This window comes from Calidris pugnax, unplaced genomic scaffold, assembly GCF_001431845.1.
Source record: "Calidris pugnax isolate Ruff unplaced genomic scaffold, ASM143184v1 scaffold103, whole genome shotgun sequence".
Taxonomy (NCBI): domain Eukaryota; kingdom Metazoa; phylum Chordata; class Aves; order Charadriiformes; family Scolopacidae; genus Calidris; species Calidris pugnax.
In genome coordinates, this window is record NW_015090990.1 from 13,212,628 (window position 1) to 13,236,520 (window position 23,893).

At 37.1% G+C, this 23,893-nt stretch overlaps 1 protein-coding gene across 7 annotated transcripts in view; it reads left to right on the forward strand.

The window, feature by feature from the left end:
• The window catches only part of NBEAL1 (neurobeachin like 1), an 87,723-nt gene that overhangs the window by 55,243 nt on the left and 8,587 nt on the right, over positions 1–23,893 (forward strand). For 6 of the 7 annotated variants that reach the window (XM_014954278.1, XM_014954281.1, XM_014954280.1 and 3 more), the window contains 25 exons: positions 430–605; positions 977–1,130; positions 2,986–3,114; positions 3,783–4,088; positions 4,200–4,349; positions 5,276–5,433; positions 6,153–6,277; positions 7,108–7,234; positions 8,356–8,504; positions 9,359–9,492; positions 10,365–10,466; positions 11,679–11,774; positions 11,885–12,009; positions 14,521–14,661; positions 14,758–14,888; positions 15,644–15,753; positions 16,332–16,449; positions 17,147–17,244; positions 17,577–17,693; positions 18,211–18,300; positions 19,525–19,634; positions 20,042–20,214; positions 20,737–20,831; positions 22,742–22,858; positions 23,534–23,695. In XM_014954278.1, coding sequence (XP_014809764.1) covers positions 430–605; positions 977–1,130; positions 2,986–3,114; positions 3,783–4,088; positions 4,200–4,349; positions 5,276–5,433; positions 6,153–6,277; positions 7,108–7,234; positions 8,356–8,504; positions 9,359–9,492; positions 10,365–10,466; positions 11,679–11,774; positions 11,885–12,009; positions 14,521–14,661; positions 14,758–14,888; positions 15,644–15,753; positions 16,332–16,449; positions 17,147–17,244; positions 17,577–17,693; positions 18,211–18,300; positions 19,525–19,634; positions 20,042–20,214; positions 20,737–20,831; positions 22,742–22,858; positions 23,534–23,695 — 3,393 coding nt within the window. Of the gene's footprint in view, positions 1–429; positions 606–976; positions 1,131–2,985; positions 3,115–3,782; positions 4,089–4,199; positions 4,350–5,275; positions 5,434–6,152; positions 6,278–7,107; positions 7,235–8,355; positions 8,505–9,358; positions 9,493–10,364; positions 10,467–11,678; positions 11,775–11,884; positions 12,010–14,520; positions 14,662–14,757; positions 14,889–15,643; positions 15,754–16,331; positions 16,450–17,146; positions 17,245–17,576; positions 17,694–18,210; positions 18,301–19,524; positions 19,635–20,041; positions 20,215–20,736; positions 20,832–22,701; positions 22,859–23,533; positions 23,696–23,893 lie in introns of those variants that run through there. The other variant, XR_001413366.1, reaches the window with a different exon arrangement.

Genomic DNA, 23,893 nt, shown 5'->3' on the forward strand with positions numbered 1-23,893 from the left:
TGGGGGGGGGGGTACTTTTTGTAATGTGTCGTCTTTTTCGGTTTTTTAGTTGGAATAGCTTGGTGTTAAAAAAACCCAAATCCAAAGAAACAAAGCAAAAACTACAAACTGCCCCCCTCTCCCCATCCCTTATGTATTTCAACATTCTTTATCTTCCAGAGCAGGCATGGAGCAGACTTGCTGGCAAAAAATCAAAAGTAGCTAAAAAGCAGGTTGAAATAGTGATGTAGAAGTCAAGTCAGTATTTATTACAACACACAAGCAAGTCAGTCTCTTGTATTTGCATTTTCATGTATTTAGCCATTGAACTTTAGACTGCAGAGTTTTCAAAAATGCTGAAATGTGCGAGCATAAGGACTGTGATGAATGAGAAATGTTTTGAAGGTTTTCTAGACTAGGAGGGCTGTAAATATTTCTCTTCTTTTGTAGGGGGGTGATAATGAACTCATACAGTTACTTACAGACATTCTATTGTGTATAATGTGGAAAGGCATTGAAAAATCTGATGATGCTGCTTGGATTGAGAGAGGACAGGTGTTTTCTGCACTGACCAAACTGGGGGTATCTAATGAGTTGCTGCGACCTTCTGATGAAATAAAACTCAAGTGAGTGTACAGTTCAAGGATGGGTTCTTTCATCCCTTTTGAGAAAAAACAGAAAAACTAAGGGGCATTAGTGAAGCTGGGAAAGAGTGGATGTTCCCAAAAACATGTACTTTTCTTTGCTCTGTCTTAACATACTGCCAGAAGTGTATTCCACTACCTATTTAGTAGTGTTATGGGCCATAATGTCTTGAAACTGTATCACTAGTTTCAAGAGCTTCTCAAAATCTCTTTTACCTCATTGGCTTATTGAGAAGACAGCAGTTATGTCACTGCAGACTAAGCGATTCAATTAAATACTTAATTGGATTTTTTTAAAGCCACTTACACTTAGAACATGGAATAATTAATTTGGGATTTTGTTTTCCGTGCAGCTTGCTGGAGAAGATGTTGGAATGGTCAGTCACTGATAACAGAGATTCAAAAGCTCTCCCTACACATGCTGAAAATGCCTTCAAGCTCTTGCTGATTGTACAAGATTTCCTGCAGGCAGAAGGACTAGTTAATTCAAATTTATGGACTGAAAAGGTACAGTAGCTGCATAATAGACGTACTGTATATAGGCTGAAATGAAAAAGTTGTCATCTTGGATACTGTCATCCCCTCTAGGCACGTGTTTTTAAACTATAGATATTACAGAGTAAGGGTTCATAATGGGTTGGATTAGATTTGCTCTTTAATGACTAAACAAGTGTGTATACTTACTAAAGGGAATATAGTTAATTTTGCAAAATAAATAGGCCTGTAAGTGGTACTTGTTGAAAATACAGGTCTTTAAGACTGGAGAAATATTTTAAAAATGTAGGAGCTAATAAAACAATGTCAGTTGTAGCCTGAACAGATTTTCCACTGTTTATCACATGTACGAGTCTGTGTGTGTGTCTTGAATAAAAGATCAAAATTCTGCTGTCAGTTGCAAGCTGAGAAATGTCACTTCTGGGCTTTGACCTGTATTGGAGTTTCAACACAAATTTGTACATACATGTGCAAATAGCTCGATTTTATATGCCAGAGTCAGAAACATGAAGTCTGAGGAAGAAATGACTAACAAATACAGTAAGTAGTAGTGTAAAGAAGCTTTCTGTCATCTGGCTGTTTCTCCTGGCTTTTTGATGTATATGTTGTAGACACCCATAATTTGCCTCAGCATTTATGTAACTTCTGGCAGTGGTCTTGCTTTCTTCACTGAGTTGTCGTTGCTTTTCCATGTTTTCAAGGCTAAAGAGAATAGATATTCCATGGAAACCATCATTATATCATGATAAATCCTTAAAAAATCAGGCTTTTTAAGGCTAATTTTTTTTAAAAGAGTTAAGAGTTGTCAACACAGAGTAATTCCTAAGTTGTTCTCCAAAATGCCTGTTTATAAGTAAACATAACTTAATCTTAGAGCTTTTAATTGCTTTAAAAAAAAAGTCACCTCTTGGTAAAAGCTTTGCCTTCTGTTGTGATCTAGCTTTTATGAAATCTAGTTAGAAATGAGATCTGAACTTTGGGGCAAATGAGAGTTGTGCTTTATTGCCAACTCTGAATTGAAAATAACAGTCCTTCCATAAGTTGTCTTCCTCCGTGCCTGAGGAGAATTTAAAGCACCAGCAGGATAGCTTTCAGTTAGGTACAGAAACATTAATGTAAACATAGGACTTAACAAAAGAAGGATTTTATGTTAGAGCAGTTTATTAGGGAACGTATCAATGTTTTAAGCAAATATGTGTGGATAGTGAAATGTGCCATTTGCCTTGCAAATACCTACCTTTCACAAGGTTTGTATCACTTCTGGTATTGAAATACTGTCAGAAAGGAGTGCCTCCTAATTATGTTTTTATTTTTTAAAAGACATTAATAGTTGTTATGAAGCTTCAAGCATTTCACTAAATCAGATATTCATGAAAGAAGTCTTGTTTTCCTTCTCAGGGCACTGTGCATATTGCTATTGCTGGTAAATTATATTACCTTGCACTCTAACTTGAAATACAAAGCAAAAGCCCTATATATACTGAACCCAGAAAATGCAAGTTGGTATGGTATCTGCGCTATTAATAATAGTGTCTTTTCAATCATAGTAATCATGCTTATGGAGTCTCTATCTTTTCTAAGGAAATGGCATTTACTTGAGTTAAATTTTGGGAAAAAGCATAAGCATATATACTATATGCTGGTTTGGGCTTTATTCAGGGGAGATACTTGAGTTAACCTACTGGCTAGATAGGTTTTTGTAGCTAGGAATTGTTTCAAATTACTATGTTCTGGGATAATTTTCTGGGTTTGGGTAAGTTAGAAATGTGAACATGGCCTCTTCTTCAGCACTTTGAAATTGTTGTGTCTCCAGCTGGAGTAGGTGTTGTTAATTTTATTTGATGCAAGTCTTCTGTTTTTACAATAGCTCTTGGAAGAACTAGTGACTCTCATGGACAGCCTGTCAGTCTGGTACTCTGCTGGCCTAGAAGCAATCAGGCTTTCACAGGTGCAAGTCCAGTTGCTCCTTGGATTCATTGCACAAGATAATTTACAGGTTTGTTGCAAATTCCTGCAAGGGGTACTGTATTTTAAGTGCATGTTTGATGTAACTGTTGTGGTGTATGTGGGAGCTGCTCATACTGGTGAGCAGGCTGATGGCAGTCCTTCATCCTTCTGTTGGGAAGATGTTTTATTCTTTCTTACCATTTGCAAATTTACTCTACAGTCCTGTCAAGTGTGCACCTCCTGAGCGTGAGAGAGAGGTAGAGGGCAAGCTGTTTGAAGATGGGACTGTGTAGGCAGTAGTGGCAGTAAGATAGTGACTCTGATCATGACTTCTTGTTTTTACCATAAAATACATTTATTCGCGGTTTCAGGTTTGCATACATTAAGTGCACGTGAACCTGGACTTTTCTGCCAAATCAACATTTGAAATAAAGTTAGCAGAGCTGTGCCTGGAATATGAGCCCTTCAGTAAAGCCAGGATTCTTAGTTTAGGTATGTCATTGTCTTAATGCAGCTGTGTGACTTCGGGGTTGCAGCTGACTCAGGTTTGGTTATCACAGGATGAAGAAGTGATCAGTGCCCATATTAGATGCATGTGTGCCTTAAGGCTGCCTGGGGTGCAGTCAGAATATGTACATACTCCTGGGCTAAAAAGATGGGTGCTTGAAATCATTATTTTGTGGACCGCATTCATTTTTTTGTTTTTTGTCTGTGTAGGTCTGTGCTATGGCAGCAGCCAAACTAAACACCCTCCTTCAGACCAAAATAATTGAGAGCCAACCTGAAGCATGCTACCTCTTGGGAAAGCTGGAAAGCATCTTGAGTAGATCAATTGAAGAGAAGACAGAAACTTACTCATTTTTGATTCCCCTTGTTCGGACGTTGGTATCCAAGATTTATGAACTTCTCTTCATGAACCTGCATCTCCCTTCATTACCTCCTACCAATGGCAGCCCTTCTTTCTTTGAGGATTTTCAAGAATACTGCAGCTCTGATGAGTGGCAAGTTTATATTGACAAATATGTAAGTAGCAGACTCTTTTTGTATCATTTTCCACCTCTGTTTAGCCATGAAAGTATAGGAACTCATTCAGAAATCATGTTGTGCTTTTTGTTTTGTTTTTGGTGGAACCAGATTATTCCAAATATGAAACAGTATGAAGAGAATTCATTCAGACAGGATCAAGAGCAGATGGCACTTTATTGGAAAGATTGTTATGAAGCATTTATGGTGAACATGCACAAGCGAGACCGGGAGAGAGGAGAAAGCAAGCTTAAATTTCAGGTAAGGTTTTGAGTGAGTGTAAGTTGCTCTTAAAAGAACTGTCTGAGGAGTTGCATTCTAAAAGATGGAGAAACTGAATTCTCGGATGATCCGATTCAAGTGATTACAGGCAGGTTGATTGTTTTAGGTCAATGTGACTATATACACTTGTAGGATATGCTTTTTAATTCTCTTCTTTCTATTTAAGAGTCTTGCCTGTAAGCAGTTATTTCAGGACAGCAGGCCTTTCCCATAGTGCAGCAACCTAGATTTTTGCTCAGCTGTGAGCTGCATCTTCTTTTACTCTGTTTTGAGTTATTAAAACTTCTTCATTATGAGATGAGTCAGTGTGGGTTTTTTGTTTGTTTTTTTTTTTAACCCTACTTCAATAGTGAAGTAAATGAAACATTTTAAATGAAAATATTTAAAACAGTGAACAGTTCCTGTTTAATGTATGGAAAAATTGTTTCTGAACTGACCTTTCCATATAAGATCCAGACTCAGTTTAAGCATAGCTAAGTTAGATTTCTCTTGTTTTCTCTTAGTCTTCTTAATAAGGATACTTTTAGTAAGTCCTTTTTATTCAGGAAGCTAAAGGAAGAATATAATAAGTCTTATTATAAAACACCAGAATTTGAAGAAAAAATATAGGTATTATAATCAGGGTTCTAATACTGACTGCCTTGATGATGATCAAGAATTGCTTTCATATGGATTCAGCTTTGATAACGCTTTCTTCGTGTCTTTAAGTCAAAATTTGGTGCCATTTCTTCCAATACTAAGCTTTTAAACTTTCTGTTATGAGCATTACCTTAAATTTTAATAAATTTTTACTACTAAACTTTGTTGTTCTTTCTTAATTTATTAAAATTGTTGCAAGCCACGAAACTGTGTTTTTAAAGATCAGAGTTATTTCAGTGCTAGATTTATTTTTAATGGTCTTTTAGGAGCATTTTGTGGAACCATTCAGCAGAAAGGCTCGACAGGAAAATCTGCGGTACAACAGTATGCTAAAGCAACTTAATAGTCAACACACAGCGACTGTGAGGCAGTGGAGAGCAGCCCAGCTTTACTTGCTCTCTGAACGTGGTCCTTGGTCTGAAATGTAAGTGAAGTTCTTAAATCAAACCGTCTATGATGCTTAAAAGGAGTTTGCTTGCATGACTAACTTACTGTTTCACATGGTTAGAACCTAGTCGCATTGACCCTGACCTACGTTAGTAGATGACCTGTTCTTGAGATGTGAAGTTAGTATTGAATTCGTCTGTTATAATGTTGTCTGCACTTAATTGTCGAAATGCAAAGTTTGAAATGTAATGCTGAGCTGGTTACTTGGATGCTAGATTTTCTTGCCAAGTGACAAATAAAAATCAGTTATCAATGAAGAGATTGCAGAAACTTTTTGAGATCCTACGAATCGGTGGCTCTTTTGGAAAAGAGAGAGTAGACTTTATTAATAAAGACTTTGAAGTTTTATGCATGAAACTAATTTCAGTTTAAAAGAATACAGTGTGCCTGTCTTAGCTTTTGGGGAATTTCAGGATAAAGATATTTTTTTCTTTAGTCTTTTAAATGTCATTAACTGAAAGTGTAAAGAATTTGGTATATTTCAATAGAAAATAAATACTGTCTACAGATTGCTTTAGGATGATCACAGCTGCAGTATGAAATAGAAAATTAAAATGCAGTTTGTTGCTTTTATGTTTTACTGTATGCAAGTGGATGACCACTGTTTTTCTAAATATGTACTCTTTTGTAATCAGTTGATTCATATAGGTCTTTACCTTCTTTTAACTGTTTTTATGAATATTCTTGTTTTCCTAGGAAACAGCATCTTGTTCACTGGAAACTTTCAAATGTGGAAAATTTTTCCCGTATGAGACTAAAACTAGTGCAGAATTACAACTTCAACTCTCATCAGGATGCTAGTGACCTGAGAGATAATTTAGGTAAAGTTGTATCATATTTGCTGTTTCACTTCGGATTCTTCAATCTTTAGTGAAGAGAGATACATACTTTACTTTTTGTATTTAAGAATCTGTGTATGGTAAATACTTAAATCGTGATTTTTATTTTTTTTAATTTTATTTATAGTAAAATGTGTAACATAAGAGTAGTGCTTTGACCTGAAACAGCATCTTTCTACTGAATAGAATTAATTTCCCCTTCTTCATTGAAATGTGTGTTTTTGTTGACAAAAAAACCCCAACTCCTTTGTTTTAAAATAAGCAGTCATGTAGATTTCTTGCATAAGATTATTTTTTCAAGAGAAGGAAACAACAAGATCAGAGTAAGCAGTATTTGTTTAAAACCTTTTCGAGTTTATGATTAAAATGTGTAGATATGTTCTATGTTTTAGAAGTGTGCTGAACAGCTGATGTAGTGGTGTTTTTTAAGTTAGGTGTTTTGGATATCAAGACTCAAACCACAAAAAATAAAACTTCTGTAAACTCAAGTAAGCAAGAAAGAAATGCAGTGTATTGCAATGAAACCTGGCAGAACACTGCAAAATATTTTATTGGAAATGTCCACATTGGAAAATTTTAAACTGAATTCTAATGTGTTTATGTCTTGTAATACTGTTATATATTGACATATATTTCAGTGTACTTCAGGGAGTATTTTTAGTGTCTGCTTGCCCCTGGAAGTATTTAAGAAGTCTTGTTGCTTCTTACTCAGTTAAAACCAACATTCAGCTGTAGAAGGTACACTCAGAAGTTTAGCTTTCTAAAAGGCTGTTGCAAAAAGAATTCTGAGCTGAAATGTCTATTTGTGGTAGGTGTGCACCAGACACAGCCCTCTAGTGAGTCTCTGCTTCTGGAGGCGGTGAAGCAGGTGAAAGTGAGTGATTTGGAAGATGATGTTCTCGAACTACCAGAAGATGACACAGCAGCCAGTTCCAATTTGTAAGTATGGCAGAACAGAATGGTTGAAATCTGTTTCTGTGATAGGGATGAGGAGTGAGAAACAACTTCTGGAGCTGATTAGCGTACAGAGCTTCCCTCTTTCTTTGTCTGACCTTAATGATCCAATTGAGGGCTTTGTAGTAGTTTTGAACAGGAGAAGAGCTGCTATTGGATTTGACAGTGTCAACAATGAGACAAAGAGCCCCAAGGAGAAGAAGGCAGAGCAGATGTTTGTGAGGATCTGTTAGTGATTTGCTGTTCGCAGTTGGTCTGGAGCGGAAGTTACAGAATTGTTGAGGCTTTCTACTATGTACTTTGGCTATAATTCTCAAGAGGAGGTTGGCTCTGCAAGGGCATAGACCAGCCTGGGCTGGCTCTTGTCCGTAGACACTAGGGTTATCCCCTGTGCCATCAGCTGCATAACATGGGTATTTGCTTGGTTGGCATTAATCTGCTAGAGAGTCCCCTGTGTTTAAGAGCATTCCAGAGAGGAGGTCTGCTGTGCTTCCTTCACTTGTGTGCCTTTAAAAAAAATCAGGGAGGGATGGGTGGGGCAGCAGGGGAAGATAGCAAATGCTTTACTCCAGAAACCTGACATGTGATATTGTGCATGCATCTGTGTGTGTTGATGCTGTTGAATTCCAGTAGGGATGTGACACTTCTTTGAGGGATATCAATTCATTTTCTTGTACCTTAAAGGTTATTAAATGCTTGCTTTTCATGTGTCATATCTATACACTTCTGAGCAACCATTACTTCAGCTACTCCTGAAGATAACTTTAGTCACATGAACCAGAACTCAGCTCTGCTCTGGGCCAGCGAATTTAAGCACCTAGCAATTAAATAAGAAGGCGAAATGCAGCCTTATGTTTTCACGCTTCAGGGGCGGTCAAGTCCATTTTACCTGAGACTGAAATATCAAGCCTGAAGAGCAGTGCTGTGAAATAATGTTGGGTCATCTAGTCTGAAACATCCAAGACTGCTGATGGAAATAGCTCATATAATCATTTATTTTGTACTTTTAATGCCATTCAAATTTGATTATTTTCTGAACTCTTACGAAGTACCTACACAACTGTATAATCTATCCAATCCTGTAACACTTAGTGGTATTTTTGTAGGGATGAGAAGGACGAGCAGAGTCAGAAAGAAAAGCTAATACTGTCTGAAGACTGTGAACTCATTACAGTAATTGATGTGATACCTGGCAGGCTGGAGATCACTACCCAGCACATCTATTTCTTTGACGGTAGCATTGAAAAAGAGGAAGGTGAGCATGATCAATCTCTCTTTCTCTTAAATACAGTTCAGCATTCTGTTTTTAGTAGGCTGAGTTTGATTTTTTTGAGAATGAGCGCCAAACTAATTGTGAAGAGACAAGTTGTAGATCTGTACTTACAGTTGTACTTGTTGACTTGGCAGTCAATGGCTGGCTGATCCCTACAGAAACAAGAATCTGGGTATGTACCTGCTGAGCTGTTAAATTGATTGACTGTTCTTAGTATTTCTTTAAAAATTAACTTATTAAAAAAATTATTTCATTGACTGGGGGGAAAAAAGTCATTACCTCTCATTCGCAGTTTAAATGGCACATTCCTTTTCCACCTGAAAAATAATGTTTCACTCATACATGGAATAAAATGTAGTAGTAACTAATGGTTAACAAGTGTTGGTATGTAAACTTTAATAATCTACGTTAATTTAGTGAACTTTAATAGAATGTACACAGTTGAGTATGAAAACACTGAATTGAAATGCTTGACCAATAATGGTAAGATTTTCAAAACCAGTATATCAAGAAGTTGGCCTTTTGAGAATTCTAAACATAAGAACTTCTATTTGAGTTTGTTCATGTTTTTTTGTCAAGAAAATACATTTATAATGTGTTTTTGGTTAGAAAGTAAAGCAAATTCTGCACTCCATGAGATATTTCATGATGCCTCTTTCTTTCAGTGAACGATAGCTGAAGTTAATAATATTTTCCTAGCAAAATGATTAGTCAAGCCACATATAAAATTTACCTTTTCAAGGAGAGACTCTGAGGTGTTTGGAAATCATACTTCATTATGTCTTTATGAAAAGTTTTTGATATATCCAAATCAATAATCAAAGTGCTCTTCCTAGGGGTAGGTTTTGATTTCAAATGGCACCTTTCTCAAATTCGAGAGATACATTTGCGTCGGTACAACCTGAGGAGGTCAGCTTTGGAGATCTTCCTTACAGATCAAACCAACTACTTCCTCAACTTCAATAAGGAGGTATGGGTTTCCCAAATTTCCTTGATTTGTACAATTAGCATAGGTGTCAATTTTAGTTCATGGATTGTGTGTAATTATAGCCTCGTGTCTTTCATAATACTGTAACACTAGTAGCAAAAGCTTTGCTACATATAGCGATTATGGGAAATTAGACTGCATTCTGAGAGAACCTCAACCTGGCATCTAGAAACTGATTAATTGTGGAAAGAGGGATAAAATAAGGTTCTTCTTTTTCCTGTCTCCATCTCTGTCTCTATTATGTTACAGAACAATTATTCAACAAAAATTACATCAGTAGTAATCTAAATATCTTGAAGCCCACACATCTTTTAAAATATTCTCAGCAAATTAATTACAAAGCAAAGGAGACTTTCTATTTTACCCCAACATTGGAAATCATGAATATTCTATATTCTATGGTTTAGGATTAGTGAACTTTTTTTCCCCCTGGATAACGTAAGTGATCCTTTCTATGTGGGACAAATATAAATATCAGAACTTGGGGTGAATTACATACTAGTTAGTCAGTTTATGAATCACACCTATAAAATGCTGTGGGTTGTTCTGTTTTGTACACAGAAACATTTGTGTACTTTATTTGAACATCGTTATTTCCTAGACCTGTGGGAATAATGATTTTCTGTGTAACATCTACACACACACAAGAAATCACTTTATAACATGTTGTCTGTATATCTTGTAAGGATGTCATATCCATCCATGTGCAAATATTTTATGTAGCAAGAGATAAAAATGTTTAAAAATGTAACTGGGTTCCATTTATTTCACATTTTAAATAGCAGAGAAGTTGTTTACGTGTCAGCTTCAGTCTCCAGAATAATTTTTTTTTTATTAATGATATTTTCTAACAGGTACGAAACAAAGTTTATAGTCGAATATTGTCACTGCGTTCTCCAAATATTTCTGGGACCAGATCTCCCCAGGAACTTTTTAAAGCTTCAGGTTTGATGCAGGTATGAGACTTCAGTATAAATGGTCCAGAGCATTCCTCTGCTTCTTGAAGGAGTCCTAGAAGCTCCTGGACTGCTGATTTTACTCCCTCCCCCCAGTGTTTAGATGGCAACTGCCAACTGCTGTACCCTCACAATCTGGACCCTGAACTTTTTCACATGCATATTTTTAGAATTGCTGTGTTTTGTGTTTACGGTTAGTGAGCTAAAGGGATAGAGCCAGGCTCTGTTGATGTGTTTATGACAAGTGTTCCAACAGGAATGGAAAACATGTAGCAGATTTGCTTCTGTTTTTAGTCCATGATCTTGAGTGCACATCTTAGAACCTTTTTCACTACATATGCAAATAAATTCCCTGCTACCTTTTCAACAAAAGAAGTTTTCAACAAAACCCACATGAAGATTAAGCAGAAAATGCAGTATTAAGGGATTTAGTAATATTGGTGTAAAAGGAAAATGTCAAAATGTCTGTATTACTGTAAACTCGGATAATTTTTTTTACTGTAGTGAATGTATATTTACCTTGCATCTCTTTATGCCAAAATTACTGTTCTCTCTGAGGGAGGAAGCTTTACATATGACTTTTAAAATATTGGAAATACTTTGGTTTTTCTTTGTTTCCCTAATGATAAAAGATATAATGTTGCATATTTAAGTAGAGAAAATATCATCTGGAATTAAATGTCTCTATCACACTACAGACAGATATTGAGCCCTTCTGAACACATCTGTCTGTTCTTTTGTTTAAATTATAGTAGCGGAGCAAAGGTGCAAGGGCGATGGTAGTTCACAAATTTCTGTATCATTAACCAATGGGACAACAATTTATAAATAAGTTTTGATCTTAGGACTGTAATGGATTTCAAAGTTCTGTTCCCCTTTTTCTCATTAGCTTTTTACCTGCCTTTTTTGTTTCTTTGATTTCTGTTTTTCTTCTCATTTTCTATTCTGAGGATGCTAGTTTTCTGCTGCCTTGCATTTAAAACAGTACTGGCATCAGTCAGAGACATGTTTTCTATTAAATATAGGTAGCACAGTTACTGAATCAAAGGAAAAATAAGCTTTATTAGGAGGAATTAAATTTGGACTTTAATACCACTCTTAGTCTTGTGCCAATGCTATCCTCTGGCAGATAAATACTGGCAAGGCATGTAGTTTATACCAAAGATACTTACTATTGCAATGACTTCCATTGTGTCTTCTTTTGTCCTTCAGAAATGGGTTAATAGAGAAATATCCAACTTTGACTACCTTATTCAGCTGAACACGATGGCAGGACGAACTTACAATGATCTTGCTCAATACCCTGTGGTAATTAAATTAATTTTAAAATTTTTGACAAAGAGATGTATTTTTTTCTATTTTGAAAGATGGATTTTTGGTCTCAATTTGATCTATGACACTTTTTTTCTTTTTTGCAGTTCCCCTGGATTTTACGAGATTATACTTCAGAAGAACTGGACCTGAATAATCCTGCAGTCTTTAGAGATCTGTCCAAACCCATAGGGGTAGTAAATGAGAAGAACGCTAAGGCTGTGAAAGAAAAGTATGTATTTGAACAGTCAGTTATATTTCTTTGTCTTTTCTGAACCTCCAGGCTAATGGCACGTTTTAAAAATAAAGTGGTGACAACAAAATTTTTAAAAGCTAGTTCTATAACATCACAGAGGCAGCTGCAAAGTTTGTTGATTTGTCATTTCTGCTGCATTCAGATTAGTTAGTTTATATGGCACTGAAACGACAAAATTTACGGTTGTAAATTTTCAATTGTTTCTCGGATGAGGAGGTGAAAAACTGAAAGGCTGTAGAAACAATTTAATGGCCCAGCAGCCTGAAGAGACAGTGTCCCATATCTGCTTCAAGATAAGGAACGTGAAATCATACTAGTGAGTTGAGTGGCCTGTGCTGAGAGGTAGCGTTGATCCTAAATCTATGCTTCCTGCTCATTTTTTCGAGCATAGATCATTGTCTTTGAAATAAAATATAGCTCAGTGACTTCCAGGAACCCCTCTGTAGGTAGAAATGACAAATACTTACACACACACAAGTGTAGCAATCCTTTTTTCGCTGGTGTAGGGGGTGAGTGTGCTATCATACCAGATTGCACTTGTCAGACTTCTTCCGAAGCCCACTTTCTTCTGAAAACTTGGAACATAGAGAATTTTCTTTGAATGATTAGGCTCCATCCCTGGCTATAATGAAATCAGTTCTCTGGCAGTATGTTTAACTGTCTTACTAGCCCTGTGACACTGGAAACTTATCAGCCAGATGGTGGTCTAGTAATGTAGAGTGAGTTTGCCAGTAGTAAAGGAAATGGGCATGGCTATTAAATGACTCTCTGTTCTGAATCCTGTGTTAAAGGAGAAGCCACTGCCTGAGCATTCACACACCATTCAAGGGGTTGCACACGCACCACCCAAGTTCTTAACTGCTTAGACCAGAGTTCCCTCCACAGTAGCAACTCCAGTGGGCCGATGGGTGGCCCTTTGACTTCTCACTCACATTCTCCGGTGTGCTCCCTCCTTCAGCTTCAACCATAGGTTTCCCACAGCAGGGTCTCAGGAGTCAGATTTTATAAAAATAAGTAATTTAATTGGAAGATGCAGCAGCAAGGTCAGCCTGGGCTGGGTGCTTCTGAAAAGGGAGGGACCTTGAACAAAGAAGTCCCTGAGCATTTGTACCCTTGTGATCTACACAGCTGTCCCTCATGCACTGTTCACACATCTTTCAGTCCTATGGAGATTTTTGGCTTGGGGTCTTCCAAAACTAACTCTTTTTCTGTGTCCAGACAGGCAGGCCCTCAGCTGCTCTTATCTTGTTGATTTGCAGTCTCTGCTAATGGTTGTAGCCTCCTTATATTCTGGTTTATGCTTTCTGAAAAGGGAGGGACCTTGAACAAAGAAGTCCCTGAGCATTTGTACCCTTGTGATCTACACAGCTGTCCCTCATGCACTGTTCACACATCTTTCAGTCCTATGGAGATTTTTGGCTTGGGGTCTTCCAAAACTAACTCTTTTTCTGTGTCCAGACAGGCAGGCCCTCAGCTGCTCTTATCTTGTTGATTTGCAGTCTCTGCTAATGGTTGTAGCCTCCTTATATTCTGGTTTATGCTTCTTGTGCACCTGCACTTGCTGGCAGAACATAGGGGACTGAAAAGTCCCAGACTGAAGGAAAACACTACTAAAACATCAGTGTGTTATCAACATTTTTCTTATACTAAAAGACTAAACACAGCACTAGGAACACAGCAGTGCCAGCTGCTAGGAAAGTTACTGAGGAAATTAACTCTATTGTGGCCTAAAGGCTTCAGCAAATGTAGCTACTCCTGTGAAGCCAAGTCAAGCAAACAGCTTAAAGCACACCATATTATAACCCTAAGTAATTTACTTTAGTTAAAGCTTACTTATTTAAGCTAAACAACTAATATTTCTCAACACCTGACACAGTCACACACACCCTCTTTTTTTTATCTTTTTAAATCTTGAGGGAAACTGTCACAAGTCTGGACATAAGGAAACAATTTTTCACAGAAAGAGTGGTCAGACACTGGAATAGGCTGCCCAGGGAGGTGGTTAAGTCACCATTCCTGGACGTGTTTAAGAGTCATTTAGATGTGGTGTTGAGGGATATGGTGTAGGGGAGAACTTTGTAGAGTAGGGTTGATGGTTGGACTCGATGATCCCAAGGGTCTTTTCCAACCTGAATGATTTTATGATTGGGGTATTTTGTCTGTTGTATAAAATCATGCTAAATCAGGCCTGTCTTGCCAATTATCCAGTTTCTGACAGCCAATGGGAGGTGCCTAGGGAAGAGTATAAGAGCAGGTATGCAAAGGCTTCATCTGGTATACATGTCTATTTTTCAGTAGTCTTTTGCTTAGGGACTCTCTAAGTCAGAATTGGACCCCTCGTTGTTTAATAGAACTCAATGTATTTTTCTCTTATAGATTACTGTGATTGTTTCCTTTGAATCCTTGCCTCCAATAAGTATAATCCGCATATATATCAGCTGTAGTGCTCAGTTGTATTGGTAAATATTTATTTATTTTATTTTTTAGATATGAGAATTTCGAGGATCCCCTCGGGATAATTGACAAATTTCACTATGGAACACATTACTCAAATGCTGCTGGTGTCATGCATTATCTTATTCGAGTAGAACCTTTCACAACACTTCATATCCAACTTCAAAGCGGCAGGTATGCTGTGAGCAAATAAGCAACACCTTTATTTTTCTTCTTTATGTTTTTACTGAGGGAATGATCAAAATCTAACCTGAGTTTTCTGACCCACAGATTTGACTGTGCTGACAGGCAGTTCCACTCTATTCCTGCTACCTGGCAGGCACTCATGGACAACCCCAATGATGTCAAGGAACTTATCCCAGAGTTCTTCTACTTCCCAGAGTTTCTAGAGAATCAAAATGGTAAACTGACTGCTCAGAATATTTGCATAGAAAACTATTGTTAAGCCACCTGATTTTAAAGCCATGTAAAGTTTCCTTACCCATCAGAAGAAGGAAAAAGCAAAAAGCTGTTTCGCTCATATATAATGGTGAATGAAAAGACAGAATCCTGCATTCTGATATGAGACTTCAGCCATTTTTTAGTTCACATTTTTTGCATAGGGAACCATTTCTCTACCTATTAGACAATTTTAAAAAGGATTTGTATGTTTGCGCTGCTAGCTACAATCTGCTAGAGTTCTAAGTTATAAAAATATACTTTCAAAAGTTATTTAAGTTTCTAGAGTTCTTCTAATGGAAGCTGGTGGGACTTAAGAGTTGTTGAAAGCCTTGATTCTACAATCATGTAAACCTATAAATAACTTCATTCTTATGAATAACCTAATTGAAATATTTTGGGCTCTTAATCCTGGTAAAACAAAGCAAATGCAGATATGTGTACAACTAGGTATGTAAATGATTAATGCTGCTTTTTAAGTTGGGTCTTCAGCTTTAAACAATTGGACAGTTATTATTATGTATCATTTAACATTTTATACATTCAGAGCACAACTTAGCCTCCTATGTTAGTGGTAGGGGTATTGGAGATATTCATTAAGAATTTTCCAATATCCTTCCTTGCATTGAGAAAAGAACACTTTTTAATCTTTATTGAGAAATCAAGATATTGGAAATATTTTGTAGTAACTCTTAAAATTCTCCAAATTATTCACTAGGTTTTAACTTAGGTCAGCTTCAAATATCCAAAGAAGTGGTAAATGATGTTATTCTTCCCAAATGGGCTCACTCCCCAGAAGACTTCATTTATAAACATAGGAAGGCTCTGGTAAGATGATGTTTATCTGTGTGAAGTAATGATAAAGAAGGTACACCTACACAATGTCACTGTGGCTTTAGTGTAAAATACTGGAACTGCATTCAAACTGGAGTTGTGGTTGCATTGGACATTACAAGTACCATTAGAACTTTTAATTAAAAGCATTGTGCATGTCGATAAAATGTGCAAACGAAGAAAGGAAATAGACTCAAGATACTGATCATTTGGGAGTTTGCCCCACGAGATAAAATGCAGAATTAGGTGAGTTTAGGTGATAAGGCTGCCCTTGCTTTTTATAGGTTATTCTGTATGGTACTGAGGAACTAGCAACTTACCTTCCCTTGTACAGTTGCATTTCATTAGTCTAGATGTGCTGCTTCACTGTATTAATTTTCCCTTTACCTGGTAGTCACTGCCTTTAACACAAATGGATACTCCTATGCTTCTGTGCTAGCTATGCATTGGTATATGCCTAGTTTGTGGATACTCCTAGTTTAGGAATTAAATCTCTTTTACAGAAAATAGTAAATACTTTAAGAAGGGAGCAGTACTTTTCTTATTCTTACAAAAGCATTTTTTCCTTCTAGGAATCTGAGTATGTTTCCGCTCATCTTCATGAATGGATAGATTTGATTTTTGGCTACAAGCAGAGGGGACCAGCTGCAGTGGAGGCACTCAATGTGTTCTATTATTGTACTTATGAAGGTACAAAGCAGTATTCTCTCTTATCATTGTCATCAGACTTCTGGGTTTTCAGTATTAGACAGAAAACACTTCATTTGTGAGCATGCCATCAGTAGCATGTGTTAAGGCAACAGAATTATAGATGAAATATGACAGCATAACATGTAATTTATTATCAAATAACCAGAACATTTGATGCTTTGATCAGAAGTTGTGAACCTGAAATGTTAATAAAGTTTTTTTTCTTTTTTAAAGAGGGGTTGTTCCAGTTCCTTATGTTTTGTTTCTAAAAGTGCTTGGGGAGGGTTGTTAGTTTCTCATTTGCTTGCTTGAAAGCATCTGTGGGAAAAGGTTTCTTGTGGTTTAGGAGTCAAGGCAAGTGCTGAAGTCAAATGCTCTTAATTCCAAAGGTGACTTTCATGTGGCTTTTGTGTGCAACTTACTCCATGCGTGAAGTATGCTAAATTGACTTGGTGAGACAAAAGCCTGCAATTCTTGCGTTTACAGATACACGTAAAATTCCACATGCAGAGTGGAATTTGCAGGTCGTACTTTAAAAAGAGGCATTGTTTGGAGGCTTTTCTGGGGTAAAGGGTGATAATGCTGCAATTAATTTAAGGTTTTTTGCAACATTTGTTAACCATATTGGTTCCCAGTATGGATTGGATTGTGTTCTTTTTCCTTATTTCTACCTTTCATTGTTCTGGTTGTGATCCAGGGGCTGTGGATTTGGATGCTTTAACAGATGAGAAGGAAAGGAAAGCTTTAGAAGGGATGATAAACAATTTTGGGCAAACTCCCTGCCAGCTGTTAAAGGTAACACTGTTCCCTTTCAATCAGACCTTTGTGGTTAAATCAAACGGAGTTACAAAGGACGTGTGAAAAAATGAAAAAATAATGGTTTGTAAGACAACAGTTTGTAACTTTAGGAATGTTAAGTCTTTGCCACATTACCATTTGTAAAGATCACATTGATGAAAATTCAGCATGCCATGATCAAAAGAAATTAATTTACTTATACAAGGGAATTTAGGTGGTTAAGAGTCAATTTTCCTATTGATTTCCAGTAGGATTTTGAGTATTTCATGTGACTTGAAAAAAATGATAAATTTGTCTAATTTGATATTCCTTCAAATATTGTCTTCTAGGAGCCCCATCCACAAAGGCTGTCAGCAGAAGAGGTGGTGCAAAGACTAACTAAAAGTGAGACCTCTACTCTGAATCTCTTCCAGCACCTCACTGAACTGAAGTCATTCTTCATAGAGGTAGATGTGTTACTTGAAATTAATGTTTAAAGTCTAATTTGAAACTTCTGACGTACTTGAAACAAAAGGTCACAATGTAGATGAAAATAAACTTGTTTCCTATTTAAAGAAACTATTTTTAAATGAAATGTGTATAGAATGAGCTCTGTCTCTTTAGTTAGCTTGATAGAGGTTGAATCCCATAAATTTCTATCTGCTGGCCACTTGTGTGGGCCTCATTTGAGTTTTAAGTTAGGCACCACACCAAGACAGCTAAGAACATCACTGGTGGTATCTGAGGACTCACTGAACTTGGTAGCTAAACTCACTGATTGAGGACAGAGCCAGGGTTTCACTTCTGGTGTTTTTGACAAAGCATACCTGCATGAACTGAATATGTCTGTACCAGTCAGTGCCTTAGAGTACTGTACAGGTCTGACATTAATTCCAGAAGCTTTGGGTCTTACTCTTTACAGGTTCTGGATTTGTGCTTTAGCTCTTGAATATACTCAGACCAGACCCATGTACTTTCTTTTAGGGAATCAGCGATGGCGTGCCCATCGTCAAAGCTGTCGTCCCCAGGAATCAGTCACGTTCCTTTATTTCTCAGGGAAGCCCAGAGATCTTGGTGAGTTGCATGTGTCAATACTATTCTTAGACTGCATACAGTCAAATAGTATTTTTTTTCATACAGCTTGTAGAGAAACACTTCTTAAATGTTCCTTTTCAAATGTATTCCTTTAACCTGTAATGAATGTCAGCTACAAGTTAAATACTTGTCTTCTGAAGAGAAGCCAAGGCTGATTTGTTGAATGGCATTTAAGAGCTGATGAGACATGAGTCTAAGGTGTAGTGAGGTGTACTGTAAGCTGCTCAGTTGATCCACTTCCATGGTAGCAATCAAATTCCTAATGCAATGCAGCCCAGCTTTAAAATGACAGGATTAAGTTAATGGCATCGTTCCATTTATCGTTACTTTCCAACCCATATAGTAAACTGTAGGATATGTAGTGTACACACACTACAAAGGCCTGCACAGTTCCTAAAATTAACTTCTGCACTGACTAATACAGGTGCTGGTACTATAACAGATGGCCAGTTGATAAAATAATGTGTGTACATCTGTATGTATACTCTGCTTACTGGCCCTTGTGAAATAATACCTATGTTTTGCAGGAAAGAATATTCTTTTCCAGTATTCCTATTTTGTAGGTCAAACTTATTGTCCTGGCTTAATGTGGTATGTGCATATGTCATTTGGAACTTGGACATGTCTAAAATTCTCATTGTGTTTTTTCTAAAGATCTGATGAAAATAACCTTGAATATTTAGATTCCTTTTTTATTTTCTCAGCAACAGAACTGTAATACAATTTTTTTTTAAACTTCCTGTGTTAATATGTTAACTCTTAATGATTACTTATGTAATTATGGAATCACTCTTATGATTCTTCTTATGTTTAAAGAACATAAGAAGAAGTTTAAACTAAATGACTGAACTGTAATGAAATGTTTGAGAGGGGTTGGTTGGCTGGGGGTTTTTTGGTTTTGTTTTGGTTTTTTTTTTCCTTTGTTTCCCCCCACCATTCAATTTTTCTATCTCTCCATCTAGAATATATACTATTCTAACTCGGTAATATGTATTAGATGGGGATTAACTCATCTGAGCTGGACCTTTTTTTTTCTTTTTTTTTTTTCTTAATTTCTGAGGGTAGGGGTGTGTGCGCTTTTTTTCTTTGTGCTAAATTCTCAAGAACCCTACACTGGACTTTATGCAACCTCTATTACTATCAAAGACAAGCAGAAAATATGCCTCTGGGTTTCACCGATTTTTTTTCTATCAAATTTTTTAGGTAACAGCAAGTCTGAACTGCATTATTGGAACTCATGGTTGGCTACCTTATGATAAAAATATCTCCAACTATTTTACATTCATCAGAGATACCACAGTGACAAACCCCAAGTAAGCAAATGATGAGGAGAGGCGTAGATGACTGCATCTACAGTAATAAAATAACAGTAACTGTTCAACAGTCAGTGGATTGTGCTGTTTTCATTCAATGCATCTTCTGATGTTCATTAATATAACCTCTACTCTGTAATACTGTTTTAGTAAGGAGTTATGTAAGTGGCATTTTGAGGTTCTTCATTCTTAGAGCTACTTCTATTATTTTTTTTTCTAATTACCAATTAGAAAAACTTATCTTGGACTCTGAGATGGCAGTTCTTCATACTTTCTTACACTTTTTTTAGATAGAGCCTCTTTTCTTCTATAGATGGAATTTCTTATTAATTTTTAACAATATAGAAAGTGCAAAGTACGTTGATTTGAACTAAATTTGCTTTTAACTGCTCATCATTTGCTTACAGAACACAACGCAACATGAGTGGTCCTTTTGCACCGGGGCTGGAGATCACCTCTAAGTTGTTTGCAGTATCTCATGATGCAAAATTGCTCTTTAGTGGAGGTCACTGGGACAATAGTATCAGAGTGACATCTCTTACAAAAGGCAAGCTGATTGGACAGCACATCAGGCACATGGGTTAGTAACTCTTTATATTGTGAAATGAAAGGCTTTATGTATTGTACCTTGATATTTGGTCTTTTGGGGAAGAATTATAGCCAGTGCACTTTGTATCTGATGTGCTGGTCTGCGCAAAGGAATTACAGCCTAAGAACAGAAGAATACTTCAACCATGCTTATACATAAATACTTGAGCATTGATTTTTAGTCATCATAGTGATGGTTTAGTGTAGTTTCAAAATAAGGCTTGACTGCTGTCTTTAGGTAGCGAAGCTAATTAAGTCAGGTGGGTACACCTGGCAGTACAATGACTTCATTGTTTAATTACAGTCTCATCAGGCCTTATCATAGAATGGTTAGAGTTGGAAGGGACCTTAAAGATCATTGAGTTCCAACCCACTGCCATGGGGTTCCACTTATCAAAGTGGAACATTTCATGTTGATTGTAAATCAGGATACATAGTTGGTGTGTTGTTTGCACATTGTCACTCTGTGGGAAATTAGCCTCAAATATCTATGTGGTTTTTTTTCTTTCTCTAGATATTGTGACCTGCTTGGCAATAGACTACTGTGGAATTCATTTAATTTCTGGCTCCAGAGATACTACCTGTATGATATGGCAAATAGTTCAACAGGTAGGTTGTTTAGGTGTACTCTAAGAAGGAGTTTCTGAATGCTATTTTGTGCTTCTCCATTTTGCTGTGACGGTTTATTGATTTCCTTTCAGATTTGCAGGGAAGATATAGTCCGCTAAAATTGATTAGCTTAGTAATTTTGTTGTCCTCTGTGTTTGAAATATTTGCTATACACATTAGTTACTATATAGCTAAAGTACAATATTTTAGAGGCACTTCTAAAAAATTCATAGATGTTTTCAGGGTAGGCAAATATTATCTCCCATTGTACAGAGGGGAGAATGGAAGAGAGACACTACTTAATACTACTAGAATTAGTCAGAAGAACATTTACATTTCTAGGCTGCTGTTTGCTCCAATAGTTGTGCTTAAACATTGCATTTCCTCTGTGGGAAGTAATGATGACTACACTAGGAGTTAGCAAAGATAACACTGGTCTGTCACCTGCATTTATGCTGGCATTCTGGAATTCTTTATATTGGCCTTGTGCTCTCACAGAATGAAAGTGGTTGTGTGATGCATGTGTGCACTAAAAATGTGGGGCCATTTCCATTGTTACATATTTTAAATCTTCATTTCTAATTGCGGTGTTACAGATACACAAGTAGGATTAACTGCAGGGGGGAGCTGTCGTGTTATGGACAGTGCATTTGGTCAGGTCACCTTGTTCTTATCATTGAACTCAAGTCAGCATGTTAAACTAGTACAGTGGTGCAAAACTGCATGTGTTTTTGTAGAAGCTGTCTTTATGGTGGGAGTATTTATAATTTTTTCCAAGAAGTACTTTGTACCAATGGTGTGTGGTGAAAAAGGTGAGACCTTAGTGCTCACAACAGTATCTTTTTGTCTCAAGTGAGGATAAATGTTGAAAATTTTTTAGCTTATTTATTTTTTCAGTGTGAGTAAAGTCATCCTGTGCAGATTATCTTCATTTAGAATTGCTTTTTGTTAAGATTTCTAAGGGGTTTCTTTTATTTAATGGATACATAAGTGATGTATGTATTGTAAATTCTTCTTGTCATAATTTTATCTTGATCTTTACAAAGTGGCAGCGGTGGACTACGTATTGTCAGTGTTCTACTTGTCTGGTCCGCATTGTCACCTTTCCCAGCTCTGGATTTTGACATTTGTTCTGCATTCCTGCATGCTTCAGGCTTTCAGGGCTTGGTTGGCAGTCAAATTTCTATCACAGAAATGAGAATAAAGAGTCCTCTGCAGGACTATTTACTGTAGCTCCTCTAAGAACAGGTCTTGCCTTAGAACTGGTTTCAGAATATGTTTGTATATGCTGACAGCACATTCACTGGAACAAAAGTACTAAATAATTTTGACACCCTGCAGTCATATAGGAAAATGAATATTTTTAATGAGCATTATTTCCTTTGCATATCATACTACCAGTGCTCACTGAGGAAGAAATTACAGCAACTCTGTTCCATTTTCTAGGGAAAAGTAAGGAAGTAACCTAAGCAAAATAGCTTTCAATTTCTTTAAGCTGGGCTGAGAAGACAGTGCTTAGTTCCCTGGTAAAATTTAAGAACTGAACAAGCTCAGATACACACATGAAGAAGAAGTGGGTGAATGGGTGGGTGAACAACTCCTGTTAGGACTGCTCACTGTAGTTCTTGCACACCTGGGCATCTGAAGGGATAGAAACAAGTCGGCTAAGTAACTCTGTCTTTCACATCCGCGTAGTAACTGTATGTTCATTCATTCTTGTGATTTCAGTAAATAGGGCTGCTGACATAATAGGCAATAAATTGAAATTGGAATGGGTGAGTTATGCCTTTGGTTTTGGCCTATGTCAAATATACATCTCACACAACTGACACTGAAGATACCAGAAATTTATTTTTTGTTTGTCCTTCAGCTGCAAGAGAATGTGTCATTGCACTTTTTGTTACTCTCAGGGAGGAGTGCCTGTAGGCCTGGCACCTAAGCCATTACAGATCCTTTATGGGCATACTGATGAAGTTTCGAGTGTTGGCATCAGCACTGAACTGGATATGGCAGTGTCAGGATCCAGGGTAAGCACCCTCATAAGCACCCTCATACTTCTCCCTTCTTTGCCTCTTCTCCATAGAGAAACCATAGAGCATGTTTGAAATTGATTAAGAATAATTTTTAAGAAGTGACTATTTCACAATTTTTTTCTTCAGCCTTGCGCATCAGGAAGATATGTGCCATCTCCCTTGCTGCCTGCTTAAATCAGGCTGTCTCAAGCTGCTCTGCACAGCATAGGCCTCAGCTATCCTGTTGTATTATTTTGCACAGATAAGCTTTAATGTGTGTGGACTTATTTGGAGATCTTAAGCTTCTTGCAGAAACAATTCTGTGATGGTTTCTTCCCTGCTTCCTTAACTTTGAGGGTTCTGTGCAGCTTACTCCTGTTCTACCTTACTGTACTACCTGGCAGCCTTCTGAGCTCTGACTCTGTATTCATAAATGTGGCCGATGAAGTGGCTGATTTGCTGCCTGTCCTTCAGCTCTTGCCCTGTTTGTATTTATTTTTTCATAGGTCTACAGTATATGGCCTTGAGGGGAAGGCTGCTTTGTGTAGAGTTCCTAATGCTCAGGAGTCTTGACCTCCAGTTAAGGATTTTAGTGCTTTCAAAATTTCCCCTCTGTATTTAAATACTTTTTCTGTGTGTTGTGGTAACTTACCTGCTGAGTAATAACTTGCCTACATTTGGTCGCTGCAGGATGGGACCGTTATTGTCCGCACTATTCGGAAAGGTCAGTATGTGAGGACTTTGCGACCACCTTGTGAGAGTTCCCTCCTGCTGACTGTTCCCAACCTGGCTGTGTCCTGGGAAGGCCATATAGTTGTCCACACCAGCATAGAAGGAAAGACTACTCTCAAGGTACATAAGTTCATGGAATACCTCTGTTTCTTTTGCTGAAGACTTTAATCATAACTGTACCCAACTTTATCCTTATTTTCTATAGTAATGAGGCTTTTTGAGCATGCTGTGTCTGTTTTGTTATTTTTTTATTTTGCTAGCTAATTTGAGTGAAATTTAATTAAAAGATAAATCCCAGACATACTGTGCTTTTGCAAA